We start from the raw sequence: 16,392 nt of genomic DNA, 5'->3' as shown, positions 1-16,392 counted from the left end.
ACGTAGCTTTAATCGACGATTGCTTGACGGATGTCAGCTAGTCGAAGAACAGTAGAAGAACGTTCGCACGTATTTTACATGAATGTCACGCTCAAGCCAATCAACGAATCAATGAACATGTACTACAGTATATCGGAAGGGACAAAGCAAAAAATCCATGCGCGACCTGCCTCGTGGCCCGCGGCTTTCGATAGACCCAGTCGCGAGTATGCGGCAATTACGGCGAGTTAGAAAAAAAAGTGGCCAGAGTCAGGCGGAATCAGGATGAGTTGATCCACCAATGCCTTCATGCGCCTATAAACACTCGTTTCAATTTTTGGGGTCGCTGCTTGAATCAAGAGTTCATGACAGGCTTCTTGTCATGGACGTCGAGGTCATGGGAAAAGTGACGAGAGACTTTTAAAGCTCGACGCTCTACATATGCATCCGGCTCGACGAATCTAACTGACTGTCATCCTCTGTCATCCATTTCAAACACTTTCAAATGGTTGAATTTGCATTCGATGTACCTCGACTATCACCGTCTAGAAGTTTCTTTTTCCACGACCCGGAACCAACCTGTGTCTGTCTTGGGCTTCTACATAAAATACATAAAAGCCGCACCAACGAAGGAGACGTCAGTTTGGCCCCACCGATTTCTTCCTGTGCTTTATTTGATCACTCCTTCACTCATTTATCCATCACATAGCCTTACATAGCTTTAAATCGTCGTTATTCTGCGATCCTTTTAATCCGCGCTTACTTACTTGCACATTTTCCAAAATGAAGAGTTTCACACTTTCCGTTATGGCTTCGGCCTTGATTGCTGGCGCTGTCGCTACCGACCCACATGTCAAACGACAAGCCGAGATTCTTGCAAGTTTGCCAGCGTGTGTGCAAAACTGCTTGCTCACCGCGTTCTCTGAACACGGCACTTCTTGCTCTCCGGTACATCCACTTTTTCATTCTGGACTTTGACTTCAGTGTCACCATGAAACTGACGCGTAACTTTTGTTCAACTTTCACCAGACCGACTTTTCTTGTCTCTGCTCGTTGTCCGACTTCATCATGGCCTCAGGTAACTGCTACCTAACCTGCGACGCCGCCGATCAAGCAGCCGGTATGGATTTTGGCAAAAAGGTTAGTCGTCACCTTTTTGTAGTTCTCAATAACCGATCATGGGTCTGACTTCCCATCAGAGCTGTGCATCTGTCGGAATTACGCTCCCAGATCTTCCCGGCGGTGCTGCTCCTTCTGCTCCTGCTACTCCTGCCGCTCCTGAGACTCCCGCCGCTCCTGCTCCTTCCGCCGCTCCTGCTGCTCCGGTCAAACCTACCACCCCTGAGGCCACTCATCCCGCACTTCCAGAAACCCCCTGTGTTTGGTTACCCAAGTCTATGCACCCGACCGCTCACAATGGCACTGGTTCTACCTCTAGCATGATGAACTCCACCATGGATGTTACCTTCAACGTCACCATCGTTGGAGCCCACAACCTTGGCCTCAACACCAGCACCTGGAACGGATTACCTGTGTGCCCTGAAACCTGTAACACAACCTCTGCTCCTACCATGCCGGTATGTTTTTTCCTTCTTTCCTACAATTGGTGATGTCAATCTAACGTTTTTGTTTGTGCCTCTCAGATGACCCCTGCTACTCCAGCAGCACCAGTTACACCAGCTGCACCAGCAAAGAACACTTCCTACACTGCTGTTGATGCTAGCTCTTCAGCTTCCAAGAAAGAGCTCACCATCTCTGCTACCGTCATTGTTGCTCTTGTCGGGTTTTTCTTTTTCTAAACACTTAATTTCCTGTTCAGTGATCTTGAGTCTTTTTGGAATCCTCCCTTCAATCAATGCCGTATGTTGTGATCCGCTTTTTCTTCAGTAATTCTTCTTTTGGTTCTATTTCTTCGAGTTCTACTGTTTTAGATCTTAGTTTCTCATTGTGACACGGAATGTGTGTGTTTATCTTCAAATTGAGCGTACGAGTTTCCCATCTGAAAGTCGTCGGACAGGACGCATTGAAGTCGAATGAGAACTGTTATGGCTATGTCTATGTATGCACAAAGGAAATGGGTTTCAAAAATGATCTTAATACAAAAATCAGATCACACATTTCAAAACTGAGTTCATTACAAAAATAATACATACAACATATGAGCCAAAATACAAGTGTAACGTGATAGATCCATTGATGAGGCCTCTGGGGAAGAAAGACTCTGGCGGCGTAGTCAGATTGCAAAGGCTCTTTCCGCACATGACGAAAACCAATGTTCATTACATATATGGACCATAGCTTATGTATAACTGTGAAGATGGGTGAGAGTCATCTGTTCATACGCAACGTTGGTGAATCTGAGAGAGTGATTAGTTGAACATGTTCAACATTCAATTTTAATGAGAGGGCAATGGGGAATTTATGAGGACCTTACTCCCCCAATGCCTGTTTCCGGTTGTCATCACACACCCCTCATGAACCTATTCAATTAATTTGAAAGAACGCCTTGCATTTAGAAGAATGCAGGTCCACTCCGAGTGCATAGTCATAAATTTATAGTCATAAATTAGTGGAGGGTTCTTTTTTCTATGGACATTTCCGAGCAGATGACAATTGGAAGGTTTATAATCCCGGCCAACGTTTGAGTTTTTTCGTTCACTTGTGTTTTTCAATTTTATATCTTCCCATTTACTAATCCGATCCGTCTCCGTCATCCTTTTCCCTCCCTTTGGCGATTGGATTTTGGCGTATGTGTCTTGAAGTTTTGTTGTATTCGACCTAACACAGTCATCCTCACTCTCATAATCATCTATTCGAACTAACAATAGACACAGCCATGCTTGAGATCTTTGACCCGAATGCTCCAGGTGTGAACAAGCAGATGATGATTGATTGGATGCATATAAATCATCCAATGATCACATTGAGACCAAGAATCGGCATAGAGGAACTTTCGGACAAGGTGCGAAAAGCACAGCCCGCGTGTACGTCTTTTAACATATATATCAAGTTACGCTCTCTTGTTCACCTGGGAAAAGCTCACATTCGTCACTTTGGTCAATCTCCATGTTTGGTATCTCATTTATAGTCTTCCCGGATCCCACTAGCGATGCACCTGCGCTGACCCTTACGACTCCTATGGCCGAAGCATCCAATCAGAAGGTTGCCAATCACTCATCCGCCACACACGTCAAGCAGCCCAGTGTTTCTTCACTTGAAGCTGGGCGATCTCACTACCCACCAACTCAGACCCTGGAGGCGCTCCGGAATACAACTCCAGTCCCCCCATCCTCTTTTGTTCGAAAGCGACCTGCGCAAGTAGAAGGCGAGAGTGAATGCGCACCAAGTGGGAAGCAGGCCAAAATAGCAGGTATGAAAGTTATCTTTCACTTCTCTATCTTACAGCTCAACTGACTTGGCACGTCTTTTTAGATATCAACGTATCACGTGTTCGCAAGAGTAGTACGCACTCAAAAAAGAAAGTTGCTTGGCTTTTACTTTCAATATCTACTTTCTGATTATATAGGCTGATGAGATGCATCGGGTTCTCTATACTCAGAGCTCACAGATCTCCCCGGTTAAGGATGAAGCTGAAAGTGTATCCCACGTGCCTCAGAGTGTGATAAACAAAAACGAAATCATCAGGTCTGAGCAATTGCAAGTCACTTCGGCGGTTCCAAATTTAAGTCAAGGGATGCCTAGCACTAGCTTGAGCATGCAAACAAAGACCAAACATAAAATTCGAGTCCCAGCTAAGCCTGAAATTACCAACGTCGATGAAGCGGTGGACCTGATCAATTTTTCCGATTCAGAAGTTTTGGACACTGGAAACTTGGGTTAGATTTTTTCATTTTTATATTTTTCAAGGCTTGAAATTCATACATTGACAATTGTATACGTCCAGTGATTGGAAAGGATATTCCACCTATACCTTTTGACCCGTCACCTAAAATGACATCTAAAGGGACCTCAAAGTCTGGAATCGACATCTTCTTAGAAGAAAGAAGCCGCGACGAACGCAGTGAGTGCGATAAGTTGCAGAAAAACCCAATGTATGTTCTGATGCGTGCATCTTTCAAAGTCTGTGCGCTTGAGGTTTCTACAGCACAGATGGGAGACAAAATCGAGACAAATTCGACGACTCTGTTTCGCCAGAGCATACGACTGGAGGAGTTTGGTGTGTTGATTCAACATCCCAGATTGCACGCTGGCCAAAATGCTGACAGATGTGCTCCAGATCAATCTATTTCTCACATGAGAAACAATGCAGATTACCTTGAGGGGAAAGTTTCAGTCGTTCCAACAATGGAAGATGAGTTGAAATCCTTGAAGCATCAAGTGCTTGAATTGCGTAAAGAGTTGGAAAACACAGTAAAAGCAATCTCGATCCATGATGATGCAATTGTAGGTCTGATGGAGCAGGATCAAACAGAGGGGAGCTCAGAAGATCAAGGTTCTGATGGGGCTCAATGATGAAACATGAGATTCGGTGATGTTGTATCTGGTCGTAAAAACCAATTGGAAAAGAATCCATCTATGATAAAGAAGTATATTTATTTCTTGTATCTCATCCATGTAATAACTTGCATGAAGATGTTTTGACTGTAATTGAGACTATAATGCGCCAAAGAGAGCACGACAACGGGAGCAGTCACTTTGTACTCATAGATAACATCTTCAACCTACATGTGATTCTACACTATGAAGAATCTCATGGACTCCCAGCTGTTCTTTACTTCTAGATGGGTACATGATCCAAATTGATTTCAGCAAGTCACACGTGTTTTGTATGTATGTGAGAGACATTTAGAGTTGAGAGAAAGACAGAAACTAAAAATACAAATCAATATCGATGTGAAAGGAAAGGTACGCTTCATCCAACACATTCCGATTGATAACAATGTATATCTATCAAGCATGTGATCGTATTCAAGAGTGGCATTGTACCTTATGAAATAAACGAATCAGGCGAGTCAGAGGAATCTTGATCGTATTCTACTTCAAAATCATCATATCGAAGTCCTGAAATACGTCGGATTATTCTAGCATGCACTCTTAGTGTTAAGTGCGCAGAGGTCATTTCATGCTCTAGATCCATCACACTGCTTTCTAGAACTTCAACCTTGGACTTAAGTAAGCCAATTTCTTTGTTGGCGCTGTCAAGGAGGTTGGATTGGCGCTCAAATCTAGCAGCTGAGAACACAAACAGAAGTCAGCCAGTGTGTCGGGTTGGTCACGATAAGTATTACAATTCACATACCATTCTTTCTTTCTTGTTCCGAATGCTGAAACATCTTGTCCTTGATGAGGGACATCAATGTGTCGATTGTGCTTTCAAGATGTGAAATTTTCTCTTCGAGATTGTGTACTGGGTTGAATCAAATGATACAGTGAGAAATGAAGATTGCAGTGAGAGTAGCTCAGACTTACTGCCAATTTTTTGTGGCGGGTCAGTTTGAAAGACACCATCACCATCACTAGCTGTCTGGCTTGAGGGACTAGATTGCTGCTGGGAATTGAGATTGGACACCTCATGCTCCTTCTTGGAGTCGTGGATGCTGGTTGACGCCTGAAGGGAAGGGACCGACATATTGTCAAGCTGATCAGGAATGATTGGTGCGGTTGCTTGGAGAGACGACATTCTCGATGGCTTTGGTTGTTTTGAAGACAGAAATCCATGAATGCGAGATCAGCAAGATCTATCAACCAGGTCGAAGTATATAAAGGGAATTCTAAGGAACACTCACTTTTCTGGTTCGAGTCATCTTGGACTTCCCTCGAGTTGGAGTCTTGTCTTCCGTTTGACCTGTTACATCATATATGTTAGCCAGGGTATCATGAATTGAAACATAAAGTGTAAATATAGATGACCTACAAACTCCTCTGCGCTTTGATGGATGTAACAAATCCAATTCTTCAGAGCCAGGACGCTTTTTGAATGCGAGTGAAGAGGCTGTGGGAGAAGATAATCGAAGCTGTTGAAGTTGAGGATAATGATCCAAATCATTCAACACGGCCTCTTGGTTTTCTGAGGCTGGATCAAAGTCTAATAATAATCATCGCCGTGCAAGGCTTGTAAGTATAGGATGACAATCTGACAGTGAAACAAATGAATGAATTTGAATTCGACATACATTGAGGCTGCTCCACTTCAACTTGCTGAGAGAGAGATGCTTCACTTGTGCTGTAGTCAATATTGATAGAGTTTGTGATAGGTGACTGGTCGATCATAGTCTGGTTACTACTGTTTGCAGAGGTATTGGTGTTGAGCGCAGATGGTTCGGTATCTTGAGAGGGAGTTGTGTACATGTCAACACAGATTTTGTAATGTAAGAGGATATTGTAATTCAACAGAAAAATAAATAAGAAAGTATATAAGATGTGAAGACGTCGACGGTTTGGGAAGAGGACTAGACTTGCATGAAGGCCTACGGAGTCGGAGTCGAGATTATAACTTGATTGTGAAGGCAGGAGTCTGAGATCATGAGCAAGTCGAGTCAAGGTATGAGCGCAAGTTTCAAAAAGGGGATTTGTAATGTATTTCGTAATGATTGAGCGGTTGCTTTGTATATTGATATTAAAGGGGTGGGGGTAGGGTGATGGACCTAGCAAGGAGCCGAGGTTGCATGATGAAAGGCCGGTAATCATTCGTGTTTGTTCGTGGGCAGGCCGAATGATGGGTGATATATGCTGATATATGCCGTTGTCGTTGGTGATTTTGGTGAAAATTGGAATCCACGAGATGGTTTGAGAGTCAATGACCTTAATACAAAGAATCAGCTTGGATTTTAATTGGATATCCGGCCCGAAATGTAGTACTACAACCTTTGTAATCCCAGATCTAGATCGAGTGTTTCGACATTTCCCGAATTTTTGTCTTATAGATAGATTACTTATGTATTATCTTTCTTACTTATTACGAAAAGTCAGATCGTGATGAACCACAAACTTTGTGGTATTCTGAACAACGGATCCAATCATGAGGAAGGACTCTTGCTTACCCCAAGCTTGGGATGAATATGTGAAAATGATCTCAGCGCTATAGTCATGTCATGTCATGCGTTGCCCACTCAAAGTTTGTCATTTTGGTTCCCAGTCATTTCATGAGCCTCAAGTAAAGATTGTTCATAAAAGCATCTGATGTTGAGTTACGTTAATTTCCATCACCATCCTTCCTTTCGTTCTTATCTTGTTTCGTTACTCAACTGCTCTGGGATATTTCTACTTTTCTAAAATTTTAAACTCATTTGTCTGCACATAATCATGCGAGGGTCTAGTGTTCAACGGAAGCTTCGCTCCTCCGCAGGTGGCGAGAACGCTCCAATCAACATCGATCCGCCCAAATCAAGAAACGAAAATCCTTCCAGATTGAAACGCAAACAAAGCAATGTGGAGGAGGATGATCAAGAAGTCGTGATACGTTCGAAGAAAAAGAGTAAGGATGTTCCGAGTAAAGTGGTGATGATGAATTTTTGGGGTGGATCGATGATGTTGCGCTAGCTAAGCTTGACTTACGTGCGAAATTGTCCAGAAAAAGACCTCGAAGAGGGTGTTATCTCGGTTGGCCCAAAAACTTCTTGAACCCGTCTCCTGCAGCTTCTACAAAACCGTCATGTGTCGAAAAAGAAAGGAAGACTTTTGATCAAAGAGGCAAAAACCACCTCTTTGTCATTAGATATAGCTGAAGACCCAGGCGACAAATCGACAGCAGAGGATCAGGCTGTTACAACCAACTCGAAGGAAATTGACTTTCAAATCTACAGTAACAGCGAGCTGGAAAACATGTTGTGTGACGTTGGTGTGGACACCTTTGGAATGGATAAACCCAAGCTCATCGAATGCTGTAGAAGTTATGAAGAATTGAGTACGTCTAATTGATATATATCTTATAGTCGAAGTGTACTGTATCCGCCAAAAACTGAAATTACTGGGCTTTGAGTCATACTCCCCGTGACCGATGTTCAACCCGAACCCTCAAATGTCATGCAAGGATCTTTCACCTTTTCGGTGAACACAAAAGACAAAGAAGACAGTACGTCTGTTTCATTTAATTTAGTTTGTACGTCTCTGGCGCTACTGCTTATGGGCGCTTCAACATCTCCAGTACCAGAGAGCGGTTCTCCCGAAAGAGTTGCTTCGACATTGGTCATGGACAATCCAAGCCTTGAAGGTGAGTTTCTATACTTTTTCACGATGTCAAAGTCTAAGTAATAATGTCTCACCGACTTGACAAATTATTGTAGGGAGTTCAACGTCCAGGAAATCCAGCTACAAGCGCTCATCTGAACATCTTCCCAGTTTGGAACATGGCACCCTTGCGTACCCTCGACCCCGACCTACGGACTTGTCAAAAGAGCATTGGATGCGGCGAAAATCAAGGAAAGGTAAAGAGAAAGAGCGAAGAGAGTCTGAGAGTGAATATTTACCTGAGGACGATGAGATGTTTGAAGATCAACATCACGATCCCGACGAGAATGAAAATCCCACCAAATCAAAAGGTATGCAGGATGAAGTAGCTTCTGAAAAAGTAGCGACAGATGAGGAGAGTACGTTCCAAACTTCTATCGTGATGACGTCGAACTTTGCCAGCCAAACTAATAATCAATATCAACAGCCTCCAAAACCTCCCTTTCTCTCCAAGAGCTCACCAGGTTATGGAAAGAAAGCAGAGCGGCACTGGTCAAGGCAAACAAAAGGATCGAAACCCTTGAAAGTGAATTTAAGAGCTTATCGAATTTTGTCAAGACGTCTCTTGCAAATCACGCCGAACAAGAAAGCAGTCAGGCACGCGGGGGACGCACGGCGGTAAGTGTCCTTTGTCTTGTCTTTCTCTTTGGTTATGATGCTTGGAGTTCATGGATTCTCTTTCTGCACATATCAGGCATGCATCCGGTTCCATATTGAAATGATGTTTGGACTCAAATCGGCGCTTGATCCTCTTCCACCTCCAGCAACCACCGAAGAGCAGGAGGAATGGAATTGCAAAGAAGATCTGGACAATGTTGTTATTGACCTACACCAGCAATCCGACCGTGGACATGTGGACTCTGACTCTGACCCGTGTTTACCGTATCCAAATGGCCCGGGACATCAAGAAGCTTCACCTCAACAACTCTCAGTTACGTGGCAGTTAATGAATGCAGCTCACGTCAAATCTTTTCGCCCAAACTTGTCAAAATCGCCATCTTCCCAAGAAAACAAACGTATATGGGGTCTCTCGGAGAGAATCTTCTTTAAACTTGTGGATTTGGGAGTGTACAACGGAGTATCTCTCGATACGGACAATGTTCCATACATTAAAAAATGTTTCTTGTCTCATATACAGACGCTAATGAAAAGGTATGAAGTATTTATGTTGTTGCCTACATCACCACGCTGACACTATCAAATCATCGAAAATTGAACGAGTTTCAGATATCGTCAGCAGACATGGGACAACGAACGTAAAGAACGCATGGCTTCAAGTATACGACGTGCAACACGTTCATGCCGTGTACGTATGTCTTGTGATCAATTCTTGAATGATGGTGAAAACGGCTGACCTCACCTTTAACATTGACCTTTCAGTTGAGAAAGATGCGGACCAAGGTTGCGCTTGAAGAAAAAGCCTTGTGGCCTTTGTTAGAACTCATCCCGCCCGCTTGTAGCGATGATGAGACGGATGTCGAAGAGGGGCACGATTTTACTCCTGGCAAAGGTTCAATTTGTGCTCGGAAACTTCTCTGGCGTAGCATGGACCTCGAAGGAGTCCTGGTTCGCTTGGACGCGCGCAAGGGAAGAGTGGATCAAAGCGTTCCTGGAGGCTCAAATTCACCACAGCGAGGGAGACCATCTCGCCCGCGTATCCGGCGTGATGACGCACCAGAAAGTCTTTTAGCACCACCCGAAGGACTTCCCAAAGACTGCTACTCAACAAGCTTCCTTGAAAAGCTTGGCTCGAAGGGTCAAATTATGTTACAAGTCAAACCTGAAATTGGTTTGACTGGAATCATCGAAACTTTGGATTCACTTTGAACAAGGATCGTTTCTTTTCACGTTCCTTCCCACAATTTGAAGATGGTATTTGTAAGTGCATAACCTTGTCCTGTTATTGGACTCTAGATTTACATCCAACCAAGCTTACAATTTTTGCCTTCCCTTGATTTCAAGCTGATCTTTGTACATAGACTTGTCCAAAGATTTCAACTTTAGATTCACATCAAACAAGGGTTGCTTTTTTTTGTTCTTTTCCTTCATTTGAATAGACTATGTGTAATTACATAACCTTGACTGCTACAAATATTTTGATTAAAGAAATCTATCTGGACATAGAAACCAAACCTACCGTAGCAATCTTTAAGTTCGAGTTAATTTCCCCAGCCTTGAACATTACCCATGAGCAATGTGCCACAATTTCGTCTAATCTCACAATACAATCTTCGGTTGGTCCCCATGCGCGTAAACAGGTTTCGGTGTGGAATCCTTTTGTGTGACGAAAAGGATTAAACTTTGCAAGGGTAGCAGGTATTTGAGGAAAACGTTGCACATGAAGCCATGTATCAAAAATGTTTTCTGAGCGTGTTGGAGACCGACGATGGGTGAATATGGAAAATATGCGCCCATAAGCACAAACACCAGTATTACCTATCTTGAACTCAATAAAACTATCATTCTGACTGTTGCTAAAAGAAGAAAATGACACTGAATTATGCATGATCCGCTTATAAAAGAACGCCTGAGGCCGAAGTGATTCATACGCCAGTGCATCATCATCTGAAAGTAAACACAACTCTTCTGGAACCATCCACTGGTATTGCTGATCTTCGTTGTTCAAGCGTTCAGCTAGCTTTTTGAGTATATCGGGTCTGACGGGCTGCGCATTTGAGTTTGAAAGGCGCTTTGGTATAGGTTCTATGGGTTCATACAAAGACCGTAACCTAGAAAGATAGGGCTTGAGCGCATCCAGCATTTTTTCGTTTTCAAGAAGAGCAGCAAGATTTCCAGCTCGTGAGAAATTCTTGATAAAAGTTATTGGAAGCTCGCCTAATTACATAAAAAAACATGTTTGGTGAATCTTATTCTTTCTTTTTGAGCACAAAAAAACTCACTTATGTGATTGTTGTGGCAGCCTTTCAGGATGCTTCCCATCAATCTTTCAAAAAAGAAAGACCACCAAGTGCGCACTGGACCAAACTCCTCAAGCAGCTCGGACAAATGAAGAGCCATGTGATGGTTTGGAGCCAAGCCACAATGTTCAAATAATTCAACACAGCCTTCGAGGTAGTTTTGAATGTGATGCTCGTAGCTTTTGATGTGATTTGATGTCATTTTACGTTTCAGAGCAAGATTGACAAGTGACACTAGGTGCAGAAAGTTCCGAAGGAGAGACATCTTCACGTTATCTTGATCAGCCCACAATGGTATAAGGATCAGTGGTAATTGTATTGAGAAAAGATTTCTCCATTCATCGGCCTTAAGCTTTCCAAATGAGGCTTTTCCCAGAATAGGCAGAGCACGCTTGATCCATGTAGGGATATGAATATTTTGAAGGCGGCAATTAATATTTTGAAGCATTGTAGCATCAAAGATTATTTCTTCAAAAGGGGGAGCCTCCCATCTCCCATTCCACCCTGATTCACCTAGAATGTTGTAGTCTTCATCACTGGGAGATGTCTCATTCCCAAAAGAAGTTTCACCAATATTAAAGCCATCTTCATCCTGATCATTTGGTTCAGCATCAGCATCAGTGTCTTCTTTTTTTTTATCTGAACTTTTTTCTTGATGTTTGTGTGCTTCAGCGTGTTCATTGAAAAGGTCTCGAAGCTCGACATTTGTTATTGGCTCCACGCCCTCATCAGCATTATTCTCATCTTTCATCGCCCAGAATCTTCGAGTATGCCATGCCAGAAGACCAAGTAAGAGATTATGCATAGAATCTACTACATGATAATCCACTATGTCCCAGTATTCAAGTTCAACAAGTACCGAGTAACGAACACCGTGGGTCTTGAAAATTTTTTGCCGCTCCTTCACGGTTTTTGAATCACGAGCCTGAAATGCCCATACTTTGTGCTGAGCGCATGTACGTGCTTTCCATTTTGTTTTGTCGAAATTTTCAATGTCTTTCTTAGTGATGAGACATTTTGAGCAGAAAAAAATGGCTGTTGCACTTGGAAAACCCAGGGAGCGTCGGAGAGCTGGTATATCAGCTATGAAAGGAAGCAGTGCAGCATGAATCAGGCGCCCAGATTTGTACATATGAGTTCGTGAAAGTAGGAGGCCCGGATTCCATAAAGTTTGAAGTTCATTCACCACGGGACGTAGGATCCAGTTCATTTGCTCTAAAGAGGGTTCTGAAGGGCCGGGTGCAATACCAACTACAAAGACGTTCTCAGGTCGGTGTCGAATCTCTACAGGAAGTGTTAGACAAACCATAACGATGAAGGTTATGGACGCGTGATGGCCACTTGTTTTATTTCCGTAGGGGTTAATTGCGTCGACAAACATCCCAAATGTGAGATTTCCACTGGTTCCGGTGAATTGCTTTCCATCTGGACCTTTGAATTTCTTCTAAATTTTTGATTCGTGAATGTCACCTATGGGCTTAGTCTGATCAAATGGCTTGCAAGACTCCACCAAAGACTCGTCTAGTAAAGATTCAATTTCAGGACGAGAGAGCAGGCGCGCGATCCATTCTGAAAGACTTTGGAATGCAAATTTTCGCACATGAACTGATCTTCCTCTTGATAGTTTTGTCAATTGTTGTCCACAAGTTTTTTCTGCGAACTCAGCAATATCAGGTACATAATTTTGAGCTGGAGAAGGTGTTGGTGTTTCAGTGTTGACCTGCTCGGGTGGGCCTCCAGGAATTGCAGAAACTTGATGAGTACAATTTCTCGGAGTGCGTTCCAGGGGGTACAATGCAAAACACTGTTGACAGCAATTCATCTCGATTAGATACGGATCGATTTTCAACCAGGAAATCACAGTTGTGATTGTCTTTGGGATCCGGCACAGATTTGATACATCCGATGATCTTAAGGCCGTAGGAGGGCAAAGAGGATTGATACCGTGAGTCAAAGCTAATTCAATTGTAATTTTCATGCAGTCCAAAATCCACGACGCTGTAGCCATTGATAGGTTTCCAAATATACTCAAGAGAGCTACCATGAGGGCGACTTGAAGTAGCAGTGGATTTATAGTTTCTAATGTAAAAGTATGGAATCGATCTGTTTGACCGGGTTCATAAATGAATGAAAAAACTCAGTTCTTAGTTGTTAATTAGAGCTACAAGAAGTGTAATATCATAATGTCTCACCACAATCGTACACTTTAATGATTCCTTCATCTCGAGCTTTTGAGGCAGACAAACAGACTTTGGAGAGGACCAAAGGAGATTCGTCAGAAGAATGTGAGGTAGGATTATTGGCGATATTACTAATTGATGGCTCGTGTAATGGCATGCTTTCGTGAAAGGAGCGTGAGGCTCTCTGGTGGTAGTTTCGGCTTGAGGATTCAGCATTCAAGTTCAAGCGTGCAAGAGGTTCTGCAAGGATATCTTGATGGATTTGAGTTGTCGGAGATTGAGTCGTCTGCACTGTCTCGTGAGCAAGAGACCTGGACATTGCTTTCTCCCGTTGTTCTGCCAATCGATGATATTCGAATGTCTCCGGTACGAGTTCGACACCGTTTTGAGTGACGCCATACGCATCTTGGTATTTCCCGAGATAGCATTTATAAATTCGGCAGCGGCAAGCGATTCGATGCGCATCTTTGCTTCTGTTTGTTTTGGGAGGCATGCCAGAACAAAATGATACAATTAAAAATGAACCGGAATACAAATCTTTGTATTGTCAAGCGATTTATTTGTGGGAAGGACTACAACGGTGGAAACAGGCGTCTTCGAGGAGAGTTCAGATTCTGATCAAGTGGTAAAAGATGAAGCACCGGTACGGGTATGAACTACGTGGAACAACCATTTTGGCCAGATGTTCTACTGTACAAAGATAAAAGTTGAAACTATAAAGAAACTAGACCAATTTAAGAGTAGATAGTCAAACACGGTCTACAAGCAAGTATCTAGACAAGTAATAATAGATAGATTCATTTTTCAAAAAGGAGAGCATCCGTTACACTGTAGTTATGACATGATGACTTGTACATTGTTGGATTGAAGGAAGCTGAGCGTGAAAAGAGAAATCCTTCAACTTCACTCGACAAATCAAGCCGAGACTGTAGCCGAAAGTCATATTGTGTCAGCAGACTTGAAACAAGAAGATTGAAGTAAAAAAGAAGATCAAACCAACCTTATGTACGTAGACTCGATGCCATTCAATCAAGGATTCTTACGAAGGAGCGAGTAGTGAAACCCACGAACCAACATACCTGGTTCAACTGGCTCCCCTAAGACAAACATGATGTAGAGATTGGCCAGAACTGTGTGAGACATTGGAACGGAATGGATGAACACGTGTGGAGCACGTTCCTGCAAGGTCATTCGAAGCTCCTCCATTACAAGATCTTTGACCAAATCACGAGGTACAACACTTGGTGTTCGAATAAACTCGGAATCGCCAGGTATATTGAGGTCCTTGTCCACATGTTCTCGGTACAGATAAAGTAAACCTCGGATGTCTGCACCCGCAGGTATTACAGTGATTGGTCGGGAATCTAGAATCACGGTGGAAAGTTGCTCTTTCTTGACTCGTCGGCTCAGCGGGTTGAAATCCCTGCGAGCTGCGGACTCAGTTTGCATTGGGATAGGCGGAGGAGGTAGCATGTATGGCTTGAGGATAGGGTAGACTTTGTCCTTGAAGGCATTGTACAACAGGAGTTTCTTGTGGTTTGGGCGAGACTTGGTAGCAGGATGAAAGTGAAGAAGGATACGGTAGTAATCGTAGCATTTGATCAATTCCCACTTGCTTTCGAAGTCGTGTTGGAGAAATACACGCATATCGCTAGTCATTGATTGAATCTTGTAGTAGATCTTGTTTGACAACTCGCCTGACACCTTGATTGATGATTCGTGGGGGGGTGGAGGTGGGGGCTGATCAGGTCCTAACATCGGTGGGAGGCCCGGGGCTGGCTTTGAATCGTGAGAGGTTCCCTGATTGACAGGAGAATTTCCAGGAGTCTTCTTTTTCGTCTTTCCTGCCATCTTATTAGATCTGCCGAAGTCTCAAAGTCATAAAGTTACATCAGGTGTCATCAAAACGCAAAAGAGATCTCCACGAAATCAGAGAGATGAAGTTTTGTTGGACTTACATGTTGATGACCAAGGATAGGTGAGTTGGAACACAAAGAACAACCTAATTTCCCGCTAGAGAATCAGGACTAACTCAGTGAATTTGATGCATAAAAGATAGCAAGTGACGGATTAGCGAAATAGGCATACACCGTGAATCTGGATATGTGTGCGAGCGAACTCAAATCACAGCTGAAGGGAGAATGGGGGGACTTGCCTGGACTGGCGAAAGACCAACTACATATAATGGTGATCGGATGAAAGGATAAGAGTCCTCCGAGATGGAAAAATGAGTGCAAGACAAGGGCTTCTGCAATGCAACGGCAGACTGATCCATTCAATCAGATCTGATGAGTGAGTCGTATTGTAGCCTGGCAGAGTCCTTTCTTTGGTTGTGTTGGGATCGAGAAGATATGCGACATACATAAATTGAGGCCATTACAATATTGTAATGACCTCAATTACATTAATGTATATGTCAGACACGGGTGATGTCAGGTTCGTTACCTAAAAACTTCCTTCCGTGAAATTCTATCCATTGTTCACACTTGGCTGTGGTGCCTTGATCGTGATGAAAGGTGTTGTATGATAAGATTGATCATTGGTATATTCTCATTCATCAACCGCCTAGTGTTACATATGTAAAAACGGATGACTCAAATACAATTTATATTGATTTTTGAAATGTGTCAAATATTTACGTAACCTGACTCATTTGTCAAAATTGACTTAGAGCCCTTACATTCTGACTACACCGCCAGCATCTTTCTTCCCCCAAGGCTTCATCAATGGATCTATCACGTTACACTTGTATTTTGGCTCATATGTTGTATGTATTATTTTTGTAATGAACTCAGTTTTGAAATGTGTGATCTGATTTTTGTATTAAGATCATTTTTGAAATCTGTACGGCATACATTAAATTTTTTGTAGTGTATGGCTATGTCTATGTATGCACAAAGGAAATGGGTTTTCCTTCCCCAGGTTGTTACAGGCCCTCTTCCAAAGTATTTGTTGAGGGGAAGGGTCCATAGCGCACCAAGTCTGCAGAAACATACCAGCTGAAAGTCGTTGTTAATCTTGACAACCCTGTAAGTATGTTTGTCAGCGTGTTTTAAGAAGAAACACGTTTGAAGTAGATTGAGAATCAACACATATCGATCTTGTTCAGCGTGAGACCAACAATGAGA

At 43.0% G+C, this 16,392-nt stretch overlaps 4 protein-coding genes across 4 annotated transcripts; 2 read left to right on the top strand and 2 right to left on the bottom strand.

Annotated features, from left to right (window-relative positions):
• Positions 1-762: 762 nt before the first annotated feature.
• On the top strand, positions 763-1,778 carry MELLADRAFT_124458 (uncharacterized protein; the record flags this gene model as incomplete). Its single annotated transcript, XM_007406548.1, has 4 exons — positions 763-927; positions 1,009-1,119; positions 1,179-1,556; positions 1,623-1,778. The coding sequence occupies 4 exons, from the start codon at positions 763-765 to the stop codon at positions 1,776-1,778; spliced, it is 810 nt and encodes a 269-aa protein (XP_007406610.1).
• Positions 1,779-4,927: 3,149 nt separating this feature from the next.
• On the bottom strand, positions 4,928-6,288 carry MELLADRAFT_94495 (uncharacterized protein; the record flags this gene model as incomplete). Its single annotated transcript, XM_007406364.1, has 6 exons — positions 4,928-5,172; positions 5,240-5,347; positions 5,410-5,629; positions 5,727-5,785; positions 5,855-6,025; positions 6,114-6,288. The coding sequence occupies 6 exons, from the start codon at positions 6,286-6,288 to the stop codon at positions 4,928-4,930; spliced, it is 978 nt and encodes a 325-aa protein (XP_007406426.1).
• A 954-nt stretch (positions 6,289-7,242) lies between these two features.
• On the top strand, positions 7,243-8,888 carry MELLADRAFT_60586 (uncharacterized protein; the record flags this gene model as incomplete). Its single annotated transcript, XM_007406549.1, has 7 exons — positions 7,243-7,414; positions 7,655-7,741; positions 7,919-8,011; positions 8,036-8,149; positions 8,223-8,525; positions 8,594-8,784; positions 8,832-8,888. 7 exons carry the CDS (start codon positions 7,243-7,245, stop codon positions 8,886-8,888), a joined length of 1,017 nt encoding a protein of 338 aa, XP_007406611.1.
• A 5,315-nt stretch (positions 8,889-14,203) lies between these two features.
• MELLADRAFT_94493 (uncharacterized protein) lies at positions 14,204-15,115 on the bottom strand (the record flags this gene model as incomplete). Its single annotated transcript, XM_007406363.1, has 3 exons — positions 14,204-14,221; positions 14,265-14,302; positions 14,344-15,115. 3 exons carry the CDS (start codon positions 15,113-15,115, stop codon positions 14,204-14,206), a joined length of 828 nt encoding a protein of 275 aa, XP_007406425.1.
• Between the last annotated feature and the right edge of the window lie 1,277 nt (positions 15,116-16,392).

This window comes from Melampsora larici-populina (genome assembly GCF_000204055.1).
Source record: "Melampsora larici-populina 98AG31 unplaced genomic scaffold MELLAscaffold_6, whole genome shotgun sequence".
Lineage (NCBI taxonomy): Eukaryota > Fungi > Basidiomycota > Pucciniomycetes > Pucciniales > Melampsoraceae > Melampsora > Melampsora laricis-populina.
The sequence above is the reverse complement of the archived record's forward strand: the minus strand, read 5'-3'. Positions and strand labels throughout refer to the sequence as shown.